The sequence below is a fragment of the Camellia sinensis genome, chromosome 9 (assembly GCF_055761805.1).
Source record: "Camellia sinensis isolate YWXY chromosome 9, ASM5576180v1, whole genome shotgun sequence".
Taxonomy (NCBI): Eukaryota; Viridiplantae; Streptophyta; class Magnoliopsida; order Ericales; family Theaceae; genus Camellia; species Camellia sinensis.
Genome location: NC_138969.1, coordinates 80,647,917 through 80,674,704, shown reverse-complemented (window position 1 = coordinate 80,674,704; position 26,788 = coordinate 80,647,917). Strand labels below are relative to the sequence as shown.

Genomic DNA, 26,788 nt, shown 5'->3' with positions numbered 1-26,788 from the left:
ACAACAATGGAAGAAATGTCTCCGGTTGGATCGTGCATCAGCCAACTGTTCTCTTTGGGCTCAATTCCTTTCAATAAAAATCACAACCGCACAAATGGTGTAATGCATACAAATCAATCATGCCAAAACAAGAATATGTAGTTCTCATCCAATATATATACATATAGGAATAGCCAATATATAAGAAACCATTACTGTGGATTAGATCACAGCATCACCTCCCTCAATGACCGTTGAAAGGGGCACAAATAAAGAACTCGAATGAGACGGAAACAAATAAAAGGAAACAAAAATGGCCTGGAGAACAAAAAAAGTCAAAGAAGTCATACACTGAAAAATATTCAATATTATAGAAAAATCCTTTTATCTCCTTCAAGACATTTACATTTTCTACTCCGCTTTCTCCTCGCAGCCCCAAAAAGGAACCCAAAAAAAAAAAAAAAAAAAAAAAAATTGTTGATTCAACAAAAAATGAATTACATGAGGGGCAACAAATGTCAAACTTTAAGAAGTTACAAATTTGGGCTTGGGAGAACCAGCTGTGCAGAAAAAAAGGGTGGTGGTTTAATTATCTACTTTAGGATGAACAACACCACCAACTTTTTTTAGTTTGATTATCTACTTCTTGGTTCCCATCTCCCTGTAAAACAACAGTCTTTCCGTTCCCCATCCATGTAGGATCTTGTTTCTTGAGCTCTTGACTTTGGATTACTTTTCGGCTCAAAATATTGTAGATCTCTCTTACAACTGTCTGGAATGCAGTGGCTACATTGGACGAATCCAGGGCTGAAGTTTCAATGAAAAACAAACCCTGTGCCTCAGCCAAGACCTTGCCTTCGGCTGTTGAAACCTCCCTTGCATCTTTAAGATCAGACTTGTTCCCAACTAGTATTGTAACTACATTCATGTCAGAGTGAGCTGTTCAAAATCAAAAACAAAACAGAAAATCAAGCCTCCGCTCCTCAAACTAGGTAAAGAACAATGTAAAATCTTTTTTTAGCAGCATAAGTAGATTTCAAGAACACTATGTACACATGAGCATCGCTACAATCACATAACAATAGCTATGACCAAACTCAGATCATCTGCAGCTCATCTAACACTAATCAACTAGCCTCTTGTTGATAATTAATAATGTGATTATGAAGACAACAAAAATGGCAACAGAGAACATGGCATATTAATTAAACCTTTCTGTGTATAATATTTTATCAACAAAGCTCTAAATGTTCATCAGCCAATAAAAAACTCAATAACATTAACCTCTTAAAAGCCATTAATAAATTATTTGTGGCATTATCATCTTATTAATTGGTGTGAAAATTTTATTTCTCTTTACTCATTTCAGAGGTCTGATAATCATTGCCATATGCCAAAATCATTCTGCTGCTAAAACAGTTCTGTACCCAAAGAGAAATGCTCACAGGGAAAAGAAGCATAAACAAAATGGACCAAACATCATTTAGTTGTGGTGCTTACTGTGAAGTTCGTTAAGCCATCTGCTAATGCTATCAAATGTCTGACGTCTACTGATGTCATAGACCAGAAGAGCTCCCACTGCACCCCTGTAATACGCAGATGTAACAGCCCTGAACCGCTCCTGACCAGCTGTGTCCCAGATCTGTGCCTTAACTTCCTTCCCATTGATATCCATTTTCTGAGTTTGGAACTCTACTCCTATGGTTGATTTTGAATTAGGATAAAACTCATCCCTTGCAAATCTAGCAAGCAAGTTTGATTTCCCAACAGCTGAATCACCAATCAAAACAATCTTGAAAAGGTAATCCTCAGTTCGCTCCTCAGAATAAAATGCCATTTTCAACCAGGGTACAATGTCACAAACAACTAGACAACCATATGTTCTGATATAAGGTCTTCAACTCCGTGGGACTTTCGTACAGGAACTAAATAATGAAGAAAAGATCAAACATTCCCTATTTCAAGACGATGAGCTGAAATTAGAAAATATAAGGACAAAAACAGTGGGTAATAAGAGCTTTGGAAAGCAGCCTAGGTATAAAACTCAAAAGCAAGAGTCCCTCAATTACTTAGAAGCAGCAAGAAAAGAATACAATATATACCAATACTTACAATGGGGAAGGTAACGCAGTCTAATCAGGAACAATAAGTTTCCCTCTGTTATTTCCCGAGTCCCACTCCTCGTAGCCCCATAACCACAATATATCGAGAGCTTTCTCTACTTCAGATTCCAATCTGGTTGCAAAGGCAAGCTTTAATGTACCTGCAGTTTCAAGGCAAGCATCAGGAATCTACAAACTTGTACAGAAGGATTTACTTAGCTTCTTTACTGTTATTTCTTTTCAAAAGTTCCCACAAAATAAAGTTGCCTCTCCCAGTAGAATAATTATCTCGAAAGAAAAGCATACTTGATATTTGGAACTGACAGCCCAGCGGTGATTGTTGCATGTAACAGCCCTCTTACAAGCTCCACATTTTTTTACCCCCTAGGGCCAAACACTTTGTTATTCTAGATCCCCACTCTCGCTCCACTTTGCTTGTCCTTGCTCTTTCACTTCTCCACGCTCTTCTAAACTCAAACCTAAACATAATAATGACTTGCATCACTCTCAAAAAGAAATCATAGCAAACATGTTGCAACAAAGAAATTAATCTTCAACATTTTCTAGCTTGCCCATAAAAATGCCTAATAGCAGCTCTCATATTAACTAAACTCCAATTTTCAATCCTAACAATTTTCATAGTAAAGCCAGTGTTAATTTGGAAAATAATGTGCAACAACAAACATAAGATGAGAAGCATGGAGAAATAGTTCGTAAACGTTGAGCCTCAAGAAAGTTTCACCAAGCCCATTAATTCAATAATTAGGTGACCCAACTAAACACGGATCAACTGACAGATTACCCATTCTAAAGTATTACGAAACTACTAGTATAACATTGATCAATGATGCACAACAATGCATGGTTATGAGACAAAAAAAGTAGGCAAACAATAATAAATGATTAGAAACCATGTTTGCGTTGGGAATTCGCATTGCCAACTACCAATTTTAATTATAAAATGGCAATTATATAACCTTTCAAAATGTCTATGAAACACCTTACTAACGAATCTACCCCATTGGCCACCTTAAAATTCAAAAGATAGAAAACCTAGATAACTTTGCATACAAGCAATGAACTATAGATGGCACAATCCTAAAACTCCTGACCACATAATAAGGTAAAGAAAATTAGGTTCACTAACATAGCACAAAGTGGTGTAGCAACCAAAATGCCAACTGAACTACTGACTTAAAATTTGGCAACATCCACTTTACCCTTGTGGTTTAGCCCTAGAGCACACTTTACTCCTTTTCGTTCAAAAATAGTCAAAGATGTCCCATGTGATTTTGGACTAAAATGCAACAATAACTCCATCAATGGAAAGTGAAAAATGACCTTAATACTCCTATGCTATCTTCTCTTTCTCTTTTCAGTTATGAGCATAAAATTTTAAATTAGGCCCCATTTGGCAGCCAAGTTTTTGGCTAAAAAAGCCAAAAATGTTACACATCAATCAATCATTTTTTCCATTATCACTATCTATTCAACTAAAGAAAAACCAACACACAACTTTTTTCACCTCATAAAAATGCCAAAATGCCACTAAAAAAGCCAAGTTGCCAAACAAGCACTTAGTCACATATTAACTAGTTAAACCACATATTAAAGACTACTAATTTTATAAAATAATTTGTAACATTTATCATAATTTTTAATCTAATAACATTTCTAATTATATGTATATATGTACATATACATATATACAGTATATATATCACTATTATATGTATATATATACATTTCCAGATCGTGGGCATCAAATTGCTATGAAACGTCCATCTTTTGACAATCCATCTCCTCTCTACCCATGCATCCGAGCATTTGATGCCCACAAACAAAATGTCCACCTTAAAAAAACCTTGAGGCTGGTCATATGACCAGATGATGCCCACGAACAAATTGTATGACCATGAGAGGGGAGAGGAGGCAACGAAGGTAGCTATGGGATTTGGAGAGGCGAGGGCAGATGGTGTTGGGGGAAGGGGGATGGTGGAGGATGAGGAAAGGAGGCTGTGGAGGGAGTGGCTAAGAAGAATAGAAGGATGGCGAGGTCGACGGGGTGGTAAGGCAGGAGATAGAAGGTGCTGGAGAGGTGGCAAGAGTCGTGGTGGTTCCATGGAACAAGGTGCATGTATGAAGAAAATGGAATACAAATTTTCTTTTTTACTATGAAAAATTGGCTCACTTTTTCTGTTTTTCATATCCACTCTACAAATTGACTGTGTTGCACAAAATCTTAATTTTGACCAAATTAATTACAATAGGATGCAAAATGGCCAAAACCACATAGAGGTGTATTTAGTTTGAACGACATGAAAGTAAAGTGCCACGAGGTCAAACCACAAGGAGGTAAAGTAGATGTGATGTGATTACTGAGTTTTTTAACCAAATTTGCTTATCAAATAATGTCATTATTGCATTTGTGCACTGGAGAGCTTAGTTGCACAAAACAAGGATGGAAGCATGGACGGGGGGAGTAGGGGAGCACGGGCATATAGACGTTTCAAAGATTGGGAGTGCATATATATTTTAATTTTAATTTTTTTTTTTTAGTTGTAATATATCTATTAAAAATATGAATTATTATTGAAGATTGATGTTAACTACAAATTTTCTTTGTTAACATAAGAAAATATAATAAAAATAGAAAGTATTAATATAAGTTTGAGCGGTTTTTCTTTTATTTATTTGAAATTTGTATGTTTGAAAGGTTCTGTGTGGAAGGATTTTCTCCTTGACATGCTCGTTGTCTCATATTGTCCAGGACCAACCCAAGATCCAATTTGTTTAAATATAGATCAGACCCGATATATAGCAATTAAAAAATAATGCAAACAACTTCTTGACAGAAAAAAAAAAGTAACATTTTCTTGGTGCTTCCTATTGTCTCAAAAAAGTGATTCATTTGTTTCAGCTCTAGACCATTGACTGGTTCAAGTTAAAGTCAAACCCTTCACAAACCCAACAAATGAACATGGCATTTCAAAATTGGCAAAGTAAGCATTGCCAAGAACTTCAATTTCTCAATTTAACAAACAACCCACATACATATATAAACAAACAAAAATCTGATGATTTCAAAGGCTCATAGACACAAAATACAAGGAATTGCCAAATTCATAAAGAATCCAAGAAATCAAACTGAATAATTGCTGAAATACCTACCTCTGATGGAGTAGAGTTACAACCCTTTTCCCTCTTCTCTCTGTGTGATCAAATCAGAAATCAGAAGAGTCAAAATATGGATCAACTAACAGAGACTATCGAAAGTGCATTAATTGAAGAATCAAGAGAAGAAAATACCAAAAATCGAGTTGGCGGTTCAGTGTTGGGGAGAGATTAGGGTTTGGTTTGGGGATTCGAGGAGAGAAGACGCGGGCACACAGAGGAGAGAGAGAGAGAGAGAGAGAGACGACACAGAGATTCAACACAGTAGCAAACAAAAGCCTGCGTGAAATGGGCCAGAAACTGGACCAGATCTGAGTTTGCGGGACAATTTCATCAGCAGGCTTCTTGGCCCAACCAACCTCTCTCTCTCTCTCTTCTCTGCTACTGCTAATGCTAAAAAGTGACGGGGAATGAACAGGAACTCCAACGTCTTATATACAGGGTAGAGAGTATGCCCAATTTCTAGGGTTTCGTTTGGTTACTTGGAATGGTTGTGTGAAATATTATGGAATCATCCTTCTATAAAATCGAAAAAGATTAGGGGCTTGTTTGGTTTGTATTTGAAAAACATGTGTTTGTTTGGTTTGATTTTTTTTCAAAAGATGTTTTAAAAAATTATTTTGAGAGAGAGTTTTGGAAAAAGTGATTGATTTGATGTGTATGAGAGAGAGATTTGTTTAGAAAACTTGTAAACCAAACAAGTTTTGAAAAAAAAATTTGGGAAAATTTGTTTGGATTGACTACTTTTGAAAACTTATTTGTAGAGAATTTTTCTCAAAATTTTTTGAGAAACACAAACCAAACAAGGCCTAAATTTTTCTTATGTTCAAGTCTCAGTATGCGAAAATTTGAAGAGATTGAATAGAATATGATCGAATATTAGTAATTATATGTTTGAATTAAATTTGTATTATAAAAAATAGATGATTATTCTTCAAATTATGTTTATCGTCTATTTTTTAAAAATAAATATGATTGAAATATATATCTACTGATATCCAATGATCTTGATTTTGTGCATGAATATTTTATTTAACAAATCCAAAAAAATGAACGGCTAGATCACCAAAATCGATTCTCAAATAGACATACTAAGTCCAAATACTCTCTTAAGTTGAAATGACAACTTGAGAAAAGCCAAACCCATATTATTTTAAAAATGAATTGTTGTTTATGTTTCTAATTTAAATATATTTAAAAGGTAAAATGATTTGATTAAAATATTAAAAAAATCCAATAAAAATTTGTGTACATTTTTGTTTGATTTTTCATTTGTATTTAGTAATTTTTTTCATATTAGTTAATTTTTTTAAAACTTTTTTAGACATATCTAATATTTTTATTTTTACAAAGTAAAAAAATTGGATAAATATGAAAAAAAAAAAATCAATAAAGACAAGCAAAAACCCATTTAAAATAATTTTTGAGAATTTAAACAAAAAAAAAAATTGTATTTGGTTAATTTAAAAATAATAATAAATACATCATAAATTATCAATGCCATTCTATAACAATATTTAAGTAATGATCACTCAATTTCATTCTAATAAAATCAAATAGAGCAAAAAGGATAAATTATAGTGAACTTCCTTGAAAAAAATTTAGTCATACAAGAATTTCATTATAATAAACCAAATAGAGCATAAAAATGTAACTTATGGTGACCTTCCTTGAATTTGTTTTGAAAATACAGTTAGTCTCAAAAGAATTTTATTCTAATAAACTAAATAGAATATAAAAAGGTAAATTATAATGACCTGCCTTGAAATTTTTTAAAAATACAATTTGTCTCACAAATTTTATATATTATGTTTGACCTTCCTTGAATTTCATTATATTATGTTTGATTCTCTTAAAATTTTAATTCAAATAATACATTTTCATTTTCATTAATAATTCGTTAGTTATTTGGATGAAAAAATAATTTTCTTTTTCATCAGCAAAATAACTATATTGATGAAAATCAGTTATACAAAATACAGAGATGAACATCTATAAAAGGAGACGAGTGCATAAATATCATATCAAACTAAATGATTTCAACTAGGTCGAGATCAGAAAGCAAGCCAATCATTTACTAACACTACACCATGGCTCGTGAGAAACCAACCTACAAAGCAAGAAAACAAAAGAAAATAAAATCTCCCTAACACCCAAAACACCTATCATAACAGTCCATATACATCTCATACCAAACAATTCTCCTTCCAAATTCATACCAAACAATCCCCTTCCAAAAAATGATATTATTATTATTATTATTATTATTATTATTATTATTTTACATTAAAATATATATTTTACCATATTTATTGCTGTGTCTTCACACTATATTAGTTTCAATCCTTTTAACATCACAACAAATGAGATTATTGTTATTATAAATAAATATAATAATGATGTTTTACAAATCTTAAAAGATTTCGTAGAGGGAGATTCGAACTCCAACCCAAGTAATGTTGAGAGGGCATAAATGTGCCAATGTAAGATTTTATATTTGAGTTTATGTGGAGAAATTAGTCTATGTAGTAATCTAACTATTAATTCACTAACATTCTATCAAAAAATAAAAAATAAAAAATATTTTTCATATAGGAAACTCTAACCTACCCTAAGTAAATGCATACGTTATTGATATTTAATGTAACGGGTATGTAATGGCGTGTCTTATTGCATTCAATAACTATTGCTAGGGCCCCATCACCCCCTTAATGGGGTCACTCCTGCTCCATGGTTCTCACATTAGTCACTTTAGTACGACTACTGCTATTCTGAATCCTTTATAATATGAATTTTTGATAATATTTGAATATGATTGAGGAAGAAACAACTAAGGTGTTTATTTAATTCGTTGGTTAAAACTTATAATTTTTTTTTTATAAAAATCTTTTTTTCATGTCTTAATATTTCAAAAATAATAAATAAATATCTCATTTTAATATTTACATAACAATATCAAAAATATCTTGAACCGCCTCGAAATACCACCTATTGTACCCGTTACACTAAATTATTTTTCTTTGTATATATATAAACCATACCTACTATTACCTACTATTAAATTTTTATAGATTGGCCCTATTGGGGGAATGAAACGATCATGATTCCACGAGAATTAGATTTAGATTTTAGTGTTAGTGGGAAATAACATAATGGTGGGAGAAGATAGATAGCATTGTATGGATATGGAAAGGCAACAACTACTAGGTGGTGACCACGTAATGTAAATGGTGACACCTCAGCATTTGGTGTTTCATTAAACACAGAGAGAGAGAGAGAGAGAGAGAGAGAGAGAGAGGGGGGGGGGGGGGGGGGGGGGAGGACCTTACATTACAAGAGGACCACCTCTGGCATTTATCATGCTCTCTCTTTTATAGGGATGGCTAGTGCCTACTATGAAGATGGTATGGCCATGGGTAAAGTTACAATAAATCTACTACGAATATTTTGAAAAGTTGATAAAAAATTAGTAAAAAATTAATTTTATCTTTTTGTAAATAAAAAATATGAGGAGTTATATAATTTAAAATGTGTAAAAAGGTAAAAATTGGATAAAAAGCTACTTCCCAAAAGATTCCTACAAAAACATTTTACATTATTATGTGAATCTTTTTTTCCTAGATAATCTAGTTTTCATGCTCTCAAACTTCTATCTCATTTTATATCACATTATTATGTGAATCTTTTTTTCCCTAGAATAAGACTTTTCCATCATCTTAACTAGCCTATCACCCGTGCTATGTATGAGATAATTATAAATATTTATATTTGTTTTAGATTTTTTTTAATATATAAATTATGTTTTTTAAGATTTTTTATAAAAAATAATTTAACAATCTTATTACTAACCATAGTATATGAGAAAAGTTGAAAAGGGTACTGCAGTAACAATATTCAGATTGTATCTATAATTATTTATATGAGGGGATTTTAAATGTTGATCAGAAGATTTTAACCAAATCAATAAATGCAGGCATGTGGATTGAAAAAAAGTTAATAAATGTTGATCAGGAGATTTTGACCAAATCAATAAATGCTGAGTTTTTGTTTTAATAAAAAATTTAGAAAATTCAAATTGGGATATTGAAACTCCCACAGGCCTTGGGGTTAAAAACTCAATTTTCCTTAAAAACGCCCTTGAGTGTTTATGTTTATCTAACTTCAATCATATTAAAAAATTAAATTATAAATAAAATGAGATAACTTCAATCATACAAATCACATTTTTTTTAATGCTGTCTAACTAAAATCACATTTTTTTCATATTAAACAATATAATTCAAAAAAATGACCATTAAAATAGTAAATAAAAAGATTATTTAGTAGCATTGAACAAACGACAGTCACATTTTTCTTTTTGTGAGTGCTTATGTTTATCTAATTTCAATCATATTAAAAAAATCAAATTATAAACAAAAGGAGATAACTTCAATCATACAAATCACAATTTTTATAATACTATCTAAGTACAATCATATTTTTCTCATAATAAAAAAATAATAATTGGAAAAAAACCCATTAAAATAGTAAATAAAAATATTATTTATAGCCATTGAACAAACTACAATCACATTTTTCTTTTGTAAGTTAACTTCAATCATATTAAAAAATAAAATTATAAACAAAATGAGATAACTTCAATCATACAAATCACAATTTTTTTAATATTATCTAATTATCGTCAATAATTAAAAAAAATCAATCACAAATTAAGTCAATTGATAATTAAAAAACACAATAATTTATTTTCAAAAAACATAGTGAGTTAAAAAGATCAATTACAAATTTTTTTGACTCAAAATATAATCTAATCATCATCAATAATTGGTATTATGTGACCCTACTGAGTACAATCCATTTTGTTTTTTAAAAAACACAGTGAGTTAAAAATCAAATCACAAATTAAGTGAATTGATAGTTAAAAAAACACAATAATTTTTTTTCAAAAAACACAGTAAGTCAAAAAAATCAATTACAATTTTTTTTTAAAATACAATCTAATCATTATCAATAATTGGTACTTTAAAAATCAGTTCAGAAAAAAAATCAAATCAAATCACAAATATTTTTTTCATAAATAATTGTAAAGAAAAACCATTAAAGCAGTAAATAAAAGATTAAATCACATTAAAAAAAAAGAACCATTAAAAAAACTACAATCACATCACATTTTTCTCATAATAAATAAATAAATAAAAAGAACCATTGACTAACTACAATCACATTAAAAAAATAGAACCATTGAACTAACTACAATCATATTTTTTTTCTTCGTGAGTGTTTATGTTTATCTAAATTCAATCATATTAAAAATAAAATTAAAATAGTAAATAAAAAGATTAAATAACATTAAAAAAAAAAAACCATTGAACCAACTACAACAATCATATTAAAAAAAATGGCCATTGAACAAACTACAATTACATCACATTACAATCACATTTTTTTCTTTGTGAGTGTTTATGTTTATTTAACTTCAATCATATTAAAAATAAAATTAAAATAGTAAATAAAAAGATTAAATAACATTAAAAAAAAAACCATTGAACTAACTACAACAATCATATTAAAAAAAAGATTCATTGAACAAATTACAATCACATCACATTTTTCCCATAATAAAATAAATAAATGAAAAAAAAGAACTATCAAACTAATTACAATCACATTTTAAAAAAAAAGAATCATTCAACTAATTATAATCATATTTTTCTCTTTGTGAGGGTTTTTATTTATCTAACTTCAATCATATTAAAAAATCAAATTATAATTTTTTTATTCGCTAGAAAAATCACAAATATTTTTATGCGCTATCTGACTACAATATTAAAAGAGTAAACAAAAGGAAAAGTCAAAAATGAGAAAATAAAAAGAAGAATTACTGTTTGCATACGTGGTTACTGAAGTTAAAAGTGTAGAAGTGAGAAGTCAAGAAGGAGAAAACAAAAAAGAGACTCACTGTTTGCAATAGGTATGTGAAAAGTTAAAAAGAGTGTGTGTTGGAAAAGTCACTACAACAAAAACACATTTTAGTGACACCATACTAGTGGCATGTTCTTAAAAAATATCATAAAAAGAATATTTGGTGGCATTTTTTAGAAAAAATGTCACAGAGCCATAAACATACAAGGCTCTAGTGGCATTTTAATTAAAAAAAGTGTCACTTCACTACAACAAAAATGTCACTACAACAAATTTACACTTTAGTGACACTACACTAGTGGCATATTTTTAGAAAATGTCACAAAAATAAAAATTGGCATTAAATGTTTTAGAAAAATGCCACAGAATTACAAACATATAAGGCTCTAGTGGCATTTCAATAAATAAATGTCACATCAATTTTATGGCATTTTATAAAATAATGACATAAAAAATTATGTTCGTGACATTTACCAACAGATGCCACTAAACTTTAGTAGCAATGGCATTTTTAAAAAAATGTCAGGACACTAGGTAGGTGCAAATTACTTTTTATGGCACTTAGGTGAAAAGTGTCATAAACAAATATTTTATAGCATTTTGAGAAATGTCACTAAGCCAAAAACTTTCCAAACTTATAATGGCATTTTTTAAAAAATAAAAAATGCCAATATATTTTCTAAATTTTTAAAATGCAGTAAATGATTAAAAATAAATAAATTAAACTCAATATACACTATAGGAAAAAGCACATTCGGTGACTAAATTTCCTGACCAAAAAAAATTTGGTCGCTGAAAGTACAGCTTTTAGCAACCAAAATAGCATTGGTAGCCAAAAGTAAAGCTTTTTGGCGACTAAACAATTTTAGTAGCCAAAAGTCTATAATTGGCGACTAAAAATAAGTTTGGTTGCTGATTATAAGGGTTTTACTAGCTAAAAAAATTTTAGTAGCCAAAAGTCTACAATTGGCGACTAAAAAATAAGTTTAGTTGCCAAAAGTGGTCATTTTTAGCACGGGAGAACTAAAATCTTAAGACAGGAATTAAATTTTTTGGTGACCAAAATTTCGGTAGCTGAAAGTGCATCTTCGGCGACCAAATCCAATTGTGGCCAGCAAACGTTAAGTGTTTTAGAAACTAAAAAACAATTAGTAGCCAAAAGTGGTCTTTTTTTTATTTTGCTAGTAAATAGTTTATTTTACATAAATTATGTTCAATAAAATAATTATGTTTATACATATACTTTTATATTAATATGGATGTATGTACTATATAAATAATATATGTTGCATATATAATTATGTGGTGCTGTAGAGGTGTAGTGGGAAGAGTGTGGTGTATAAGGTTTATGGTACGGGAGGTTGGCGGTTCGAGTCTCTGCAAGAGCGGATCAAATCGTTCTACAACGAATTATTGTCACGAATGGCACTTGATAGCGTCACGAATAGTGCCAACCATGACATTAAAGTGTCACTGAAAGGTTTTAGTCTTAATGGTGTAATGACACTTATAAGTGTCACTAACTCTTTTTTTAATGGCGCTCGATAGTGCCACAAATAATATCTACCATGACATCAAAATGCCATTGAAAGTTTTTAGCCATGATGGTGTAGTGACACTTGCAAGTATCTACCGTGGCACTAGTATCTACCGTGGCACGGATACAAATGGCACTTGTTCAAAATGCCACAAGACTAAAAAATGTCATTAAACCAATAGTTTTGTGGCGCTTTCAAATGTCACTAAACTAAGAAAATGTTGTAGTGAGTTAAAAAGATTTGGAAGTATTAAATAATTGCTAAGTTTTTTTTTTCAAAAAAAAATTAAAAAAATTAAGAAATTAAGGTTCAAATATTGGAACTCCCACAAAACTTGTAGGTTAAAGATAGATATAAATAAATAGATAGATATAGATATAGATATAGATATTTATATTTGTTTTAAATTGTTTTAATATACAAATTATTTGTTTTGGAAAAGGTACTGCAGCAATTATGAGAGAAGTCAAAAAGTCTTGTGGGTTGAGAGAAGTTAATAAATGCTGAGGTTAAATTTTTTTTTTAAAAGCAAAAAATTAGAAAATTAGGATTAGCATATTGGAGCTCCCACAAGTCTTGGGGGTTAAAAACCCCCTTTTGCTTAATATATAATATAGACTAGTGGTAATCTTAATTAGTGGTAACCCGTATTATGTGCGGTATGTGAAAAAATTATCAATATATTTTTATCAAAAATAATATAAATATTTAAATTTTTGTATACAAATTACAAAAATAAAGAAGATTGAAATCTACAATTTAAGTCCTATAATTTTATCATAATTTATTTATTATTTTTTAATTTGTTTAACCATGTAACTTTCAATCTTCTTTCTAGAATTTCAAATTTAGATAAGCTCAACCCAAACAAACTTTAGTCAAGCTTAAATGTTTTTTAAATATTGAACAACAGAATTTTTAATTAAGTGAAGACCTATGTAGAAATTTAAAAATTCAAATTAAATTTAAGTGGACTTGGAAAAAAACACCAAATAACCTGAGCAACCAAAGCAAAATTATATATACAAATATATAAATTATTTGCTAATTTATTTTTTTAATAATAAATAAAATTAATTAAAAATTTAATATTAATCAACAAAATAAAGGGGATTTTTTTTAGGGTCCTTGGTATTAAGATTTTATAGCATAAAGGACATCAAATATTTTTATAGAAATTTCAATCCAGAGAATTTCTCTGGACTTCCCAGAGAAATTCTCTCCAAATTTCTCTGGTTTGCAAATTTCTTTAGTTTTCTCTGAACTTTCTAGAGAAATTCTCTCCAAACCAAAGAAATTTTCTTAGTGTTTTGAACAAACCAGAGAAAATTGGCATACTTCAAAACCAAAAACAATCACAATTTTCTCTGTGTTTTAAACAAACCAGAGAAAATTGGGTTACTAAGAAACCAAAAGACAATCACAATTTTTCTCTGTGTTTTGAACAAAGTAGAGAAAATCGGGCTACTTAGAAAGCAAAAAAAAAAAAAAAAATCACAATTTTGTTTGTATTTTGAACAAACCAGAGAAAATTGTGATTGTTTTTCTTTGTGATTGTTTTTCTAAGAAGCATTTTATCAAACAGGTTAGTTTCAAAACTCGCAACTATATGTCTTACAGTTCTAAGAAGAGTTTTGTCAAATCAAATTTCACAGTTATGTGTTTTGGAGTTCTAAGAAGTATTTTGTCAAACAGTTTAACTTCATACTATATATATAGATGTTTGTATGCGTATGAGTTGTATGAGAGAGAGAGAGAGAGAGAGAGAGAGAGAGAGAGAAAGACCTTATTCTAGGACCAGTAGAGGACGAAGCCGGAGGAGGAAGAACTAAGAGAAGCTTACTAGGGCTTTCAAACATGAAAGTGACAGTATCACTTCCATCATCGGCCTTGATGGTGATGATATCATTGTTTACTTCCATCATTAGGTTGTCTTCTCGTCGCGATACGCTTCGATTCCGATATTGGTGAAATCGTCCATGGATAAAGATGTTTTGAGCTTCGCTTGATGGAGGAGAGAGAGTTGGAGAAGACGACGATGATGACGATAAACTCTGGCGATGGAGGTGAAGTTCGTCAGAGAGAGAAATAGAGGGAGATGCAATTTGATTTGAAGGGGATCAAATTTCTTTGTGATATATGGGTGTCGGGGGTTGAGGGACTTTAGGTATCACAAAATAATATTGTGGATCTTTTCCATTATTAAAAATAGGAGAGAGACCTTAGACTAATTTTCTCCAAAATAAAAAACAATATACCTAAGATTTTCAATAGAATTTTTTTGGAAAAATATTTTAAAAAATACACCTTTTATTTTTTTGGGTCATATCACATTTCTACTTTTCTACACATTTTTTCGTAAAAAGTATACTTATTTATCTGTTTTGGGTAACATAAGATCTCTACTTTTCTGTACATATTTTCGTAAAAAGGAAAAAAATATTCTTATTTAGCCCTTTCCAAACAACCACTACGTTGATATTAAAAAAATTTACTTTTTTTAATAGCATAAATAATTTAAATATAATTTTTTAGAAATTATTTTTAATTTAAAAATTACAATAAAATATTAAATAAAATAAAAACAAATTTATTACAAAATAAAAGTATTTGAATAAAAAAACGGTAAGAAGAAAATTTAATATCGTATTTTCATTTAATCTAAAAATAATTCTAGATGAACAATAAATTATCACCTATAACCCTCTCTTTTTTTTAAATAAAAAAAGTTTAACAAACTATCACTTTTAATGAAAAATAAAATAAAATAACGTTTCTTTCTAATTTATTTTGGCAAAAGTTACTTTTTAACAATTTGAGCCAAAAATATCTTTATTCTTTATTTTAATTTCCTTAATTGACAATTGAGATTAAAAAAAATTAACAAAATCCACCATGTTTGGCCAGTGTTAAAAAAATTATGTTTTGTTCTTTTGTTAAAAAAAAATTATATTAAAAAATATTATTGTTCATGTCCTTATAGTTTAGAAGGATATAAAGTTTTTTATAAAATATAAGACAAAAAGAAAAAAAATTTAATAGCGATAATAATTTGAACACTTGTATTTAAAACAAATTATATTTAGGTCAATAATATTATGACACATTATTATGACACATGTGAATATTGATCTCATTCTAATTATAGTAATATAATTTGAAGAAGAATTTAAATTTGGAATTTTATTTTATAATTTAATAAAGGATGCAAAAGTTAAGGAATGAATATTGATTTTATTTCAATTATAGTAATATAATTTAAGTAAGAATCCAATTTTGAAATTTTATTTTAAGAATGTAAAATTAATTTATAGACCAATTATATTGTAACACATATTAACAAAAATTAAACAAAATAAAAAAAATGAGAAAATAATTTACAACTTTCAACCTTAATGAAATGACAATGTTTTTCAATTATAATAGTGCATATATATAGATATAGATAAATTATGGAATATATCATTATTTAAAACTTATATATTATGGGATAAATTATTATAAATTTAAATTTAAATTAATGAATTACTTTCCATATTTAGTGCCCCTCAAATTTGAATTTTGAAATGGATTCGTATACTTTCCATTTTTTATTTTATATATTTGATATACTTTCCATTTGAAAGTCATAAATTAAGAGATATTAAATTTTTTTTTGGCTTGAATTTTTTTAATTATTTAAAATCAAAAAAATTAAAAATTTTAGTTTAAAATATTAGAGCTCCCACAAGGCTTGTGGGTAGAAACCTCCTTTTGCTTATATAATATATAAATATGTAGAAAAATGATTGAAATTCATGTATGTAAATGTAAAATTGATTTATGGCTTCATTTTGGTTAGGGTAAATTACACTGACACCCATGAGATATGATCCAATTACATCCCACCCCCTGGCATTCTAGAAATTACATTCTCACCCCTGTTGTTAATAGTCTCATTTCACAAACTCCTTATTTATATAAAAGGCAACAACTCCTAATAGAAAAATAGAGGAAATTACATTGAAAAAAAAAAAGTAAAGCAAATAAAAGAGGGAAAAAAATGAAGTAAAGAAAAGCAAGAAAAGATAGAGTGCGTGAGTTTAATATTTTCATTCTATCTAAATATTTATAATGACAAGGAGGTTAGTGTAATTTTTCAAACGTCAGAGGGGTGATATGTATTAAACAAAATCTCGAAGGTGTAAGTGTAATTTACCCTTTTGGTAACAATAAATTACGTGTGTTATACTCCAGATAGCACACCATTCTAACTTTTGCAATCCTTCTTCTTTTTCTTTTTTTGTTTTGTTTTTTTTTTCCCTGTTATTTGATAAGAGTGTTCGAGTCAATTTGTGCATGTCTCAATTAATCTCAAAACCTTCAAGTAAATGATCGAAGAAACCTCCAATGATCCCTTGAAGCGGCTGTAATTCAAAATTTTAAATCTTATCTTCAATAAGGCCAATCCCCTAGGGATTACTTTTGCTATCTTTTAACCTCAAATACTGTTCAACATGAAATATCTCACCTAAAAAATTTTTTTTAAAAAAAGAAGAGAAATGAAGCATACCTTAGGATTGTAAAACTGGCCTGCCAACCCGAAGCCTGCCCAAGGCCCAGCCAGGCCCAACCTCCCAAGCTAGGGCCTGGACCATGATTTTTTTGGCCTAGCTTCGCCCAAGGCCCGACCCGATCTAGGCTCGATTTGGTGCACGACCTACTTGACACTCAACGTCATTTTCAAGCTATTTTGGTGAGAGAGAGAGAGAGAGAGAGAGAAAAAAAAAAACCTATCAAGTCCGCCCTACCCGAGCCCCGATTACCCCATAGACTTGGGCTTGGGCCTAATTTTTTAGGAATTGGTTTGGCCCAACTCGATTTTTGGTGAAAGCTTGATAGGATACAGGCAAGGCCACCCTGAGTCTATATGGGCTGAGCCAAATTTACACCCCTAATGTACCCAAATTCGTTTTCTTCCACTCAAGTTTAAAGTAGATCTCTAGACTATATAGTATGGAAAATGATTATCCTAAAAAAGAATAAAATATAATTTTTTTAAAATAAGTCAAGCCCCAAAAGAATATTCATCTTATTTGGTTCTAATTTTCTGAATTTAATTTTTATTAAAATTAAATATTTTATTTTTCTTATTTTTTTTGTTTTCACTGAATTTTTTTAATATTTTTAATATTTTTTTTGTTTTTGTTTTTGGAAACTTAATACAAAAATAATTAAAAGTATAATATTTGTGAAAAAAAATCTTAAAAATTCAGTAAATACCATATATATATATATATATATAAATTTAGTACATTTTCATATTCTTGTATATTTATTGATTTTTTAAAATAATTTCTTTTTATAAATATTTTACTTTTTAGGTACATTTAGGTTTGGTGCATCTAAAAAGTAAAAAATTGCTTAAAATATTAAAAAAAATCACTAAAAATAAAAAATAAGGAAAATAAAAAACTCAATTTTCAAAAAATTGAAGTCAGTAAATTGGAACAAAAAAGAAAAAATAGACTAAACTAGTCAATAAAACAAAATGTTACATCAAAATCAAAATTATTTCATTTTTTATCTCACAATCATCAAATTATATATATATATATATATAAACTATCATTCCAAATATAACTTTTTTAATCAAATTAAAAAAATAAAAAACAAAAAAACTAACTAAAATAGTTAATTTTTCAAGCGGGCCCTATGTGATGTTTCTATTGAAAAGAAGAGTTAAGAGCATTTCCAATAGTTTGCCATTGGAGCTGCCAAAACTATAATATAGCAGTTTTGAGGAAAAATGGTTCTCCAATGGTGAGATATAGCAGCTGTTAAAAATGGCAAATGTCAAACCTGTTGCCAAGTTTGACAACAACTTTGGCAAATGGCAAATCTGCCAGCTCACCCAAAACCAACTGATTTTCTTCCTTCCCTCCCTCTCTTTCTCATCTATTTGTAGAAAAACTCAAACAAAAACAGATCGAAATTTTCATTTTGCGAAATTCACAAATTTTTTTTTACAACAATTTTTTTTTATAAAAAAAACAGAATTTCACTAAAACAACAACAACATTCAAGAAAAAATTTTCAAACAACAACAACAACAACAACAACAACAACATTCAACAAAATAAAAATTTTCATCAGAGTAACATCTAAAAATTGATTCTTTTGTATCTTTATTAGGATATGAAAGAATTAATTTTTACTCTAATAGATTGATATAAAAAAATAAAAAAGTCATGTTCTAATGAATATGTACTAATGATCAACAAAATTTACAAACAAAACAAAAAGAATATATATCATACTTTGTAAGTTAGATCTATAGAAAAAAAATGAATGTGCCATTGATCCATGAATGTGCCGTTGGGCGGAGACGATCTGTGATCGGTGACTAATCTGCGATCCATGAATTTTGTGATCTTTTTTCTTCTCTTTCTGTTTCTCTCTCTTCACCGATCTACTGGGTGTTGTGGTCGCGTTGGGCTGAGACGATTGAGAAGGATAGGGAGAATGAGATGGAGAGGGAGATGAGAGGCAGAGACGATGAAAGAGAAGAAGAGAGGGGTTAGGTCCAAAATTCATCTCTCTTGTGATACGACTGGTGATCGGTGACTGAAATCAAGAGTTGATCGGTGATCGGTGACTGAAATCGAAAGTTTAAGGGATGAAAAGAGAGATAAACACACACACATACACAAAGATATGAACATCGATTTCTTCAAGCTTCGGCTTCACCGATGGAGATAGAGAGAGATACATATATATATATATATATATATATATGGAGAGAGAGAGAGAGAGAGAGAGAGAGACGATTTAAGAGATGAAGAAAAAGAGGGTTGGAAATGATGAAGATTCATCAAAAGAGGATTAGAGATGAGAGAAAGACGGTAAGAGTGAGAGAGATAGAGGCAACACTTGTTACTTTGCAATGGAGAGAGATAGAGAGATAGATAGAGACACAATCGCCTTGGGATGTATGAGAGAGAGAGGAAGAGGATTCTAGAAGTTGATATTAGCCGTTGGATATAAAGATCCAATGGTGAGGGTAGTGTCTTGGAATGTGTAACATGAGCCCAACAGCTCTATTTCAATATGGAAGTAAAAAAAGGGCTATTTTTCCAAACAATCAAGACACCAATGGCTAGGAGAAAAAAAAAAAGATCATGTTTTTGTAGTGGTATAAATACATGCACCTTGTTTCACTAATTTTAGTTCACAGCAAAATATTTTGTGTCAATTATATTTTTCTTTTTTATTTTTCACACAATCAGTATGGAAGGTTCAATAAAAACAAAGAGAGGAAAATCATTCACCACTCAAGAAGATGTGGCAATTTGTAGAGCTTGGTATCATATTACTGAAGACCTAATTGTTGGGAATTCGCTATCTCATTTTCATTTTTGAAAATTATTACTCGTTGCAGAATGATCACTCAAGAACACAAGTGTCTATCTTATCTCGATGTGGTGTAATCATGAAATGTTGCAACAAATTTCGTAAGTGTTAAACATAAGTCGAAAATCTACACCCAAGTGGGATGTCTCAAGTTGATATAGTAAGATTTCATTTTCATTTATTATGTTAGTCTTTTATTTTGTCTTATAAAAAAATTAATTAATTAAATATTTTATTGATACAGATGCTTCAAGTAAAACTGTTATACCATCAAGATGAAAACAAACATTTTACCTTTGAACATTGCTGGCCAATCTTGCAAAACAATATCAGGTGACAAGATTTAGCTCCTACGAACATAGTGAAATCAAGGATACATACACCGTTTTTCCCTAATTCAACCCCTGATTTCCCTATGGGTACCTGCATTTCTCTTGAAGATGGCGGTAGTCCAAGTGTTGATAACAATCCAACTGGTGGTAATAATCAAATCAGTGAGGGTAGTGTCTTTGTAAGGGGTAAAAGGCCTATGGGTAGGAAAGCTGCAAAAGAATTATTTCGGAGAAATCAAGTCGTTGAAGCTAGAGTCCAAAAAATGAGCATACAGTTGGAAACATTTAACCAACACCTTACTGAGAAAGAAAAGAAAAAAGCTAAAAGAGAAAAAAAAAAGATTCAAGCACTACAGGAGATGAAAGAACTTGAAATCAAAAGACAAGAACATGAGATTCAAAGACATGAACATGAGATCAAAAAGGAAGAACATTTGATAATGACTACGGACATTTCTCATTTGGACCCTCAAATGAAAATATATTACACAATGCGAAAAAAATGAGATTTTTGCCAAGTGGTCCGCACATGTCAGCAACCCAAACTACTATTTTCCCCTGTCTCCTGATGAATAATTATAGGAGAATATATTTTTTAATTTTGCAATGTCATTTATTGTTTTTTAATGTATTTTTTAATTTTGCAATGTCAACCCAAATTACTATTTAATGTATTTTTTAATTTTGCAAACCAAATTACTATTTGGAAAATGTTTGGTAGCTCAAAATTTTGTGGCTCAAATGGTTCAAATCTGTCAAAACGATGTCGTTTTACACTCCAAATCTGTCAAAACGACGTCATTTTGAGTGATTTGAGCCATTTGAGCCACAAAATTTTGAGCAACCTAACATTGTTGTTACTATTTATTGCTTTTTTTTTTTTGTAATGATATGTTTTTTGGTGGGATGAATTATATTTAATTTTTTTTTCAATTTTACATTTTTTTTATTTTTTATATTTGTCTAGTAAAAAATAATATAAAAATATAATTTTTTTTTTAGAAACAGTTAAAAAAAGGTCACAATAGACAAAAAATAAATAAAATAAAAAAAATTACTGAAAAACTTATATTCAAACAACACCTACAAACTTGAAAAAAAGTTGATTGAGATTTATCAAAATAATAAGTGGCTATTGAAACACCATTACTATAATTTGACAAAATAATACTATTCATTATAAAATTATAACAATAATAATAATATTATAATAATAACTATTGAAAATTCTCTAACACGTAGATTAAAAGAATATTATAATAACAGTTTTTTTTATTATTATTATTATTATTTCAGCGAATGGCACGCTGCCACGTCACTGGGAGTTGACCTCCACTGGGGGTCTGAAGCACGACCCATTTAAAAGAAAAATGCCTAAGACCCCCAGTGGGGGTCACTAGGGGTCGTCCGTGATTGGCCCAAAAAAAAAAATAGTTTTTTTTTTTTTTTTTTTTTTATTTCAGCGAATGGCACACTGCCACGTCACTGGGGGTTGACCCCCACTGGGGGTCTGAAGCACGACCCTATTTAAAAATGGGTAAATTTAACTATTTTATCTGAAGTTTTTATTCACCTATTATCCATTTCTGATAAGACGTAACAATGAGTATTTGGCATTGCTGCCAATGCCTTCAAAATGAGAGCAAGTTCAAGATATACAACGAGAAGCACAGAGGAAGAAAAAAACTATGACAATATTCGAACCCACATTACGTGTCTGTGCTCGTACTGCAAAGCAGAGCCGATCATAAAAGTTCGGCAATAGAGCAAGTTCAAGATATATCATAGATCCCAACCACAGAGGGGGTAAATTGAAACAAATCTGTACTAATGGACTCAAAGAAAATCAGCCAAACAAACCCAAAACCAAAGGTTTCAAACCAGACAAACCCAAAACAACAAACACACAGAAGAAAAAAATAAATAAAAACAAAACAAAACAAGACCCAAATCCACATCCAAGCAGATAGTAGTGGCGTCGGCGAGTCCGACAAAGGTGAAGGTGGTGGGGAAGAGAGCTGAGAAACCAGCGGAGGTGAAGGCGGTGGTGATGACAGATCCGTGAAGCCACGCCCGGAGTTGATGGAAGGGAGGGAGGAAACATCTCACAAAGGAGGAAGAGGGTGGAAAACTAGAACTTCCAAGTTATTTGTAGCAAAGCAAGCAAAAGAGAGAGAAAGGAGAGGTACAGGGAGGAAGAGAGGAGGCCGAAGCTGATTGGGTGCATTTTTGGGCTCAATTTCAATGATCCAAACCGCTCGCATTTTAGAATTTGTCATGTATATCATGTCTATAAAAAATTAAATTGATCGAATATCGGAAGGACTAAAAATCGTATATTAAAAAAATTTAATAAACAGTTTTATTGTTTAATAAAACTTTTAATTTACGTAGTTTTTGATATCAGATCAACTTGATTTTTTATAGATATAAAATACATAACAAATTTTAAAATGTAAACAATTTGAATTATTAAAATTTGACCAAAAAGTAAACCCAATAATCCATCAAGTAATAGTCAAGCAAAGGAGTTAATGGGCAAATTACAAACACTCCCCTCGAGGTGTGGTGAAAATACAGATTCCCCCATGAGGTTTGAGAAATTACATCCCGCCCTCTGAGGTTTATATTTTTATAACAAATTGCCCCTTGAAGTTTTTATTTTCATACAGATTCCCTCCTAATTTCTCCTAATTTGTTATGAAAATTTGACCCTCAGGGGGTAATTTGTAATTTCTCAAACCTCAAGAGAAAATCTGTATTTTTACCAAACTTCGAGGGAGTGTTTGTAATTTGCCCGGAGTTAAAAGAGGGAATCTTTGCTCTAAAATGGGTATGGGAAGGGATTGCTTGCCATTGCCTATACAAATGCTTTAAATGGAAGGGACAGTTGATCTCATCATATTCATTTTCAAGTTTATTTATTATGGACACACACTATCTCCAGGTTACAAAGACTGAACCATCTTGTTTAGATATGTGAGCCGTGATGTTATCTATAATTTAAATTATTTATTTTTTGAATTAAAATATAATAATTATTTATGTAAATATTTAAGTTGATTCAATAAATGTAAACATATTAATTTACTAATTTTTGACATTTATTTATAAAAAAAGTAATAAATATTATTTCAAATCTAGACTATTTATTTTTCAAAAGATAAATATAATAAATAAACGTGATTATAATTATCAAATCAATTTAATTTTATCTATAAATAATTTTTAAATTGTAATTTAAAAAATAAATTATTTAAATTATATCCGTGGCAAGTCCTATGGGTAGAAACAACATGACTGTAGATTGGACAGAATCTGGTTCATTGATTATTGTGTGGATTGATCATCGTTCAACAGTTTGCAAAGCATCGCCTTATGTGTTAAAATTGTGTTGGTGTCCGTTACATGATAAAAGTAGAATTCTGCTATCATTTAGGAACAGGCTAATTCAATAATTTTTTGGTTATTTAGTTAAAAGATGAGCTAAAAAAAATTAGTATATTTGTGATAATTTTTTGACTTTTTATTAAAAGATGTGCAAAAAGTAGAGAGAAAAGAGAATCTTTGACTTTTTGGTATAAATTGTTGACTTTTTGACTAATTTAATATTTTTTTGACTTTTTAGTTAAAAAGTTCGATTGCCAAACGAGGCTACTTTATGTTAAAACTTGTTAATTCAGTGAGTGTGCTACAATTAGTGCCGGATTTTTATATATATATATATTTTTAAATATATGTTTATAAAGAAAATATTTCAAATAAAAAAATTATATGAAAAATAATATTTATAGTAAATGTTAATGATATTTTTAAAATTATGAGAATAATAATAATTATTTTGATTGAAAATAAAAAAAATTACGACAGGACAAATTATTATGTATGATAAAATTTCAATGCAATACTGATTAGTGGCGGAGTCAGGAGTTTAATATAGGGGCTACCTATTAATTATAATCTCAAAATTTTTCTTCTCCAATCAATAACAATAATATAATAATAAATTTTCAAGCTAATAGTAAATACAAAAAATTAATATTCATTACAAAAAATTTTTAATTTTAAACTTTTACAATTGATTCCGATGAGATTTCATCTTTTGAAAGCTTTTCATGATAGTATCATTGTCAATGCCATAAAAAATATCTCTCTCAATGTGGACAACCAAACTATCATTCATCCATTCATCAACCATTCGGTTCCGCAACCGATTCTTCGCAATATTCATAGCTAAAAATACCCTATCAATAGTAGCAGTTGCGACAGATCAAGAGCAAATACACCAATGTATATACTTTGTCTCTTCCAGTCTCCACAATTTTCTTTGCAAGATCAACAATTCCATTCAACCTTGAGATCTCACTACTGGATAACATTTCGACAATATATGTATCAAGTTGATCATTAAGTATTATTAGGTTTTTATTCTTGGCAACCCCGTTTGACAAAACTCCTTTCAGTTGTATTTGTTTTCGCACTTTTATTTCAGTGAGGCTATGAGTGTTTAGATGCGAATCCAATCCGAATTGTGCCTTTCAGAGAAGTTTGTGATGCTAATGCTTTCAAGATTGCCACTTCGCTGATTATGACGGGGATCGAGCTGCTCGGTCAGCTCGTGGGGTCGAGGGGGCAGCGCCCCTTGGTGGGTCCGGGGCAGCGCCATGGCGGGGTCGAGGGGCAGCGCCCCCGAAGGAAAATGCAAAAATGCATTCCAAGTTGCCTGTCCACTCAAGCAGACACTTCCCCGCTCGAGCGGAGAATCCCTGGTTTCAAAAGTTTTGGTCGCCTGAAAAAATACTGAGATGTGTGATTTCGCGCTCGAGCGGGTTCTCTAGTGCTCGAGCGGACCTCTGTTTGTCACACTCATATTTTGCTGAAGACGCTCGAGCGGGTTGAAGACGCTCGAGCGGGCTGTGGGGCGCTCGAGCGGACCGCGCGAACACAGTTTTCCAGATTTCAATAAGGATTGGGTTTTCTTTCAAATCTAGGATTAGTTTTGGTTTTCTATAAATAGTTAGTTTTCTCCCAAAACTAGACTACTCCTGAATTCCTCCAGATCTTTTTTTTGGTTCTTAAGGTTTATAGCTGGGGATATTTTGTTAGTTTTCTTTGATGTTTTATTGAGTATTCAACTCATGGTTTAAAGAGAGTACATCAAAGGTTTTGTTTGTTATACACAAGAGAGAGAGAGAGAGAGTTGTTCTTCGGTGGATTTTGAAGAATTCGAGCCTGAAGCTTCGATGGATTCTGGAGTGGCTCATTGTAAAGACAATTCCGAGGTGAAGACGGAGTTGGAAGAGGCACATAGAGGTTGGTTCAATTAGGCGTGGATTCACTAGGTAATTGAGAGTATACCTGTGTAATTCCTTTAAATCTTCTTAGTGGATTGTTTTGTGGCTGTTGCCCGTGGTTTTTTAATCACAGTTGGAGGTGTCCAATTGTGGTTTTTCCACATTAAAATCGTTGTGTTGATTTGCCTTGATTGTTTGATTGGGATTGTTATATACTGCTTAAATTTGTTACATAATCACAAATCAATATCTAGGGGATTTCTAGATTTTTCAAGTACCATGAGCTCCACTGGAGAATATTCTTTGGGATAAAATTCAGCAAGATGAATTAATTTTTTCTTGTCAAAACTAGAGAAAGAGTTAGATGGATTCAAATATGCACACAAAGTAACAACTTAATGTTCAATTAAGTGAAACAAGCATTTAGTTCTTGAATTTGCATATCCAAACCAGTGCAAAATAACTTAGCGCGATAGTGATCTAAGTTCGTAATTTCTTGAGCATTGCGCATTTTTTTTCTTCAAGCTACAAACATATCATCCATTTGGAGAAACATCAATATTATGTTTTTCACAAAAAAATATATCATCAAGTAAAGATGTCCACCCACTCTCCCTTATCTTTTGGAGCTGTGTTTTAGAAATTTGAACTAAATTTATGACATTAACAATATCTTGATCTTTTCTTTGTAGTGCTTGCGATAACTCACTTGTAATAGCCAATATTGTTTTCATCAAATGAAGGTTGAATTCAAACTTAAATGATTGAATTGAGTCCAACAATACATTTGGTTCTGCTCGTTGTTCTGAATTTGAATCATTATTTGAAATCATTTCAAGCACATCAATCACTGTTGAGAACATACCAGCCAAGTTGACTAAAGTACCATAGTGTGAACCCCAATATGTATCACCAACACGTTTAAGATTGATTTCTGGATTTAAGCCTTGCCCACTAGATAGCTTTCTAGTATTAAGTGCCTTAGCCACTTTTGCAGCTTGCTTCTCCCCAACGATATCTCGACATTTACATGATACTCCAACAACATTCACCAT

At 30.5% G+C, this 26,788-nt stretch overlaps 2 protein-coding genes across 7 annotated transcripts; both read right to left on the bottom strand.

Moving 5' to 3' along the window:
* Positions 1 to 298: 298 nt before the first annotated feature.
* On the bottom strand, positions 299 to 5,753 carry LOC114313306 (ras-related protein RABA5a). 6 transcript variants are annotated; one of them, XM_028259688.2, is made up of 6 exons: positions 5,391 to 5,753; positions 5,253 to 5,292; positions 2,388 to 2,560; positions 2,092 to 2,242; positions 1,480 to 1,934; positions 299 to 918 (listed from the first exon to the last, which is right to left on the bottom strand). In XM_028259688.2, exons 5-6 carry the CDS (start codon positions 1,814 to 1,816, stop codon positions 578 to 580), a joined length of 678 nt encoding a protein of 225 aa, XP_028115489.1. In that variant the 5' UTR covers positions 1,817 to 1,934; positions 2,092 to 2,242; positions 2,388 to 2,560; positions 5,253 to 5,292; positions 5,391 to 5,753; the 3' UTR covers positions 299 to 577. The 6 variants fall into 6 exon arrangements, with proteins under 6 accessions (XP_028115489.1, XP_028115490.1, XP_028115491.1 ...); XM_028259689.2 differs by having other exon boundaries at positions 1,480 to 1,952; positions 5,391 to 5,660; XM_028259690.2 differs by lacking the exon at positions 2,388 to 2,560 and having other exon boundaries at positions 5,391 to 5,747.
* LOC145799576 (uncharacterized) lies at positions 2,112 to 26,788 on the bottom strand. The gene is made up of 2 exons (XM_082889170.1): positions 26,443 to 26,788; positions 2,112 to 2,242 (listed from the first exon to the last, which is right to left on the bottom strand). Exons 1-2 carry the CDS (start codon positions 26,786 to 26,788, stop codon positions 2,112 to 2,114), a joined length of 477 nt encoding a protein of 158 aa, XP_082745296.1.

What these genes read in the sequence shown, in the direction of transcription:
- LOC114313306 (XM_028259688.2), bottom strand. Translation starts at nt 1,816, where the DNA reads ATGGCATTTTATTCTGAGGAGCGAACTGAGGATTACCTTTTCAAGATT. An exon ending in ATGGCTTAACGAACTTCACA is followed by an intron (nt 919 to 1,479) that starts GTAAGCACCACA and finishes GATTTTGAACAG; the next exon opens with CTCACTCTGACATGAATGTA.
- LOC145799576 (XM_082889170.1), bottom strand. Translation starts at nt 26,788, where the DNA reads ATGGTGAATGTTGTTGGAGTATCATGTAAATGTCGAGATATCGTTGGG. An exon ending in AACAATATTGGCTATTACAA is followed by an intron (nt 2,243 to 26,442) that starts GTGAGTTATCGC and finishes TTGAAACTGCAG; the next exon opens with GTACATTAAAGCTTGCCTTT.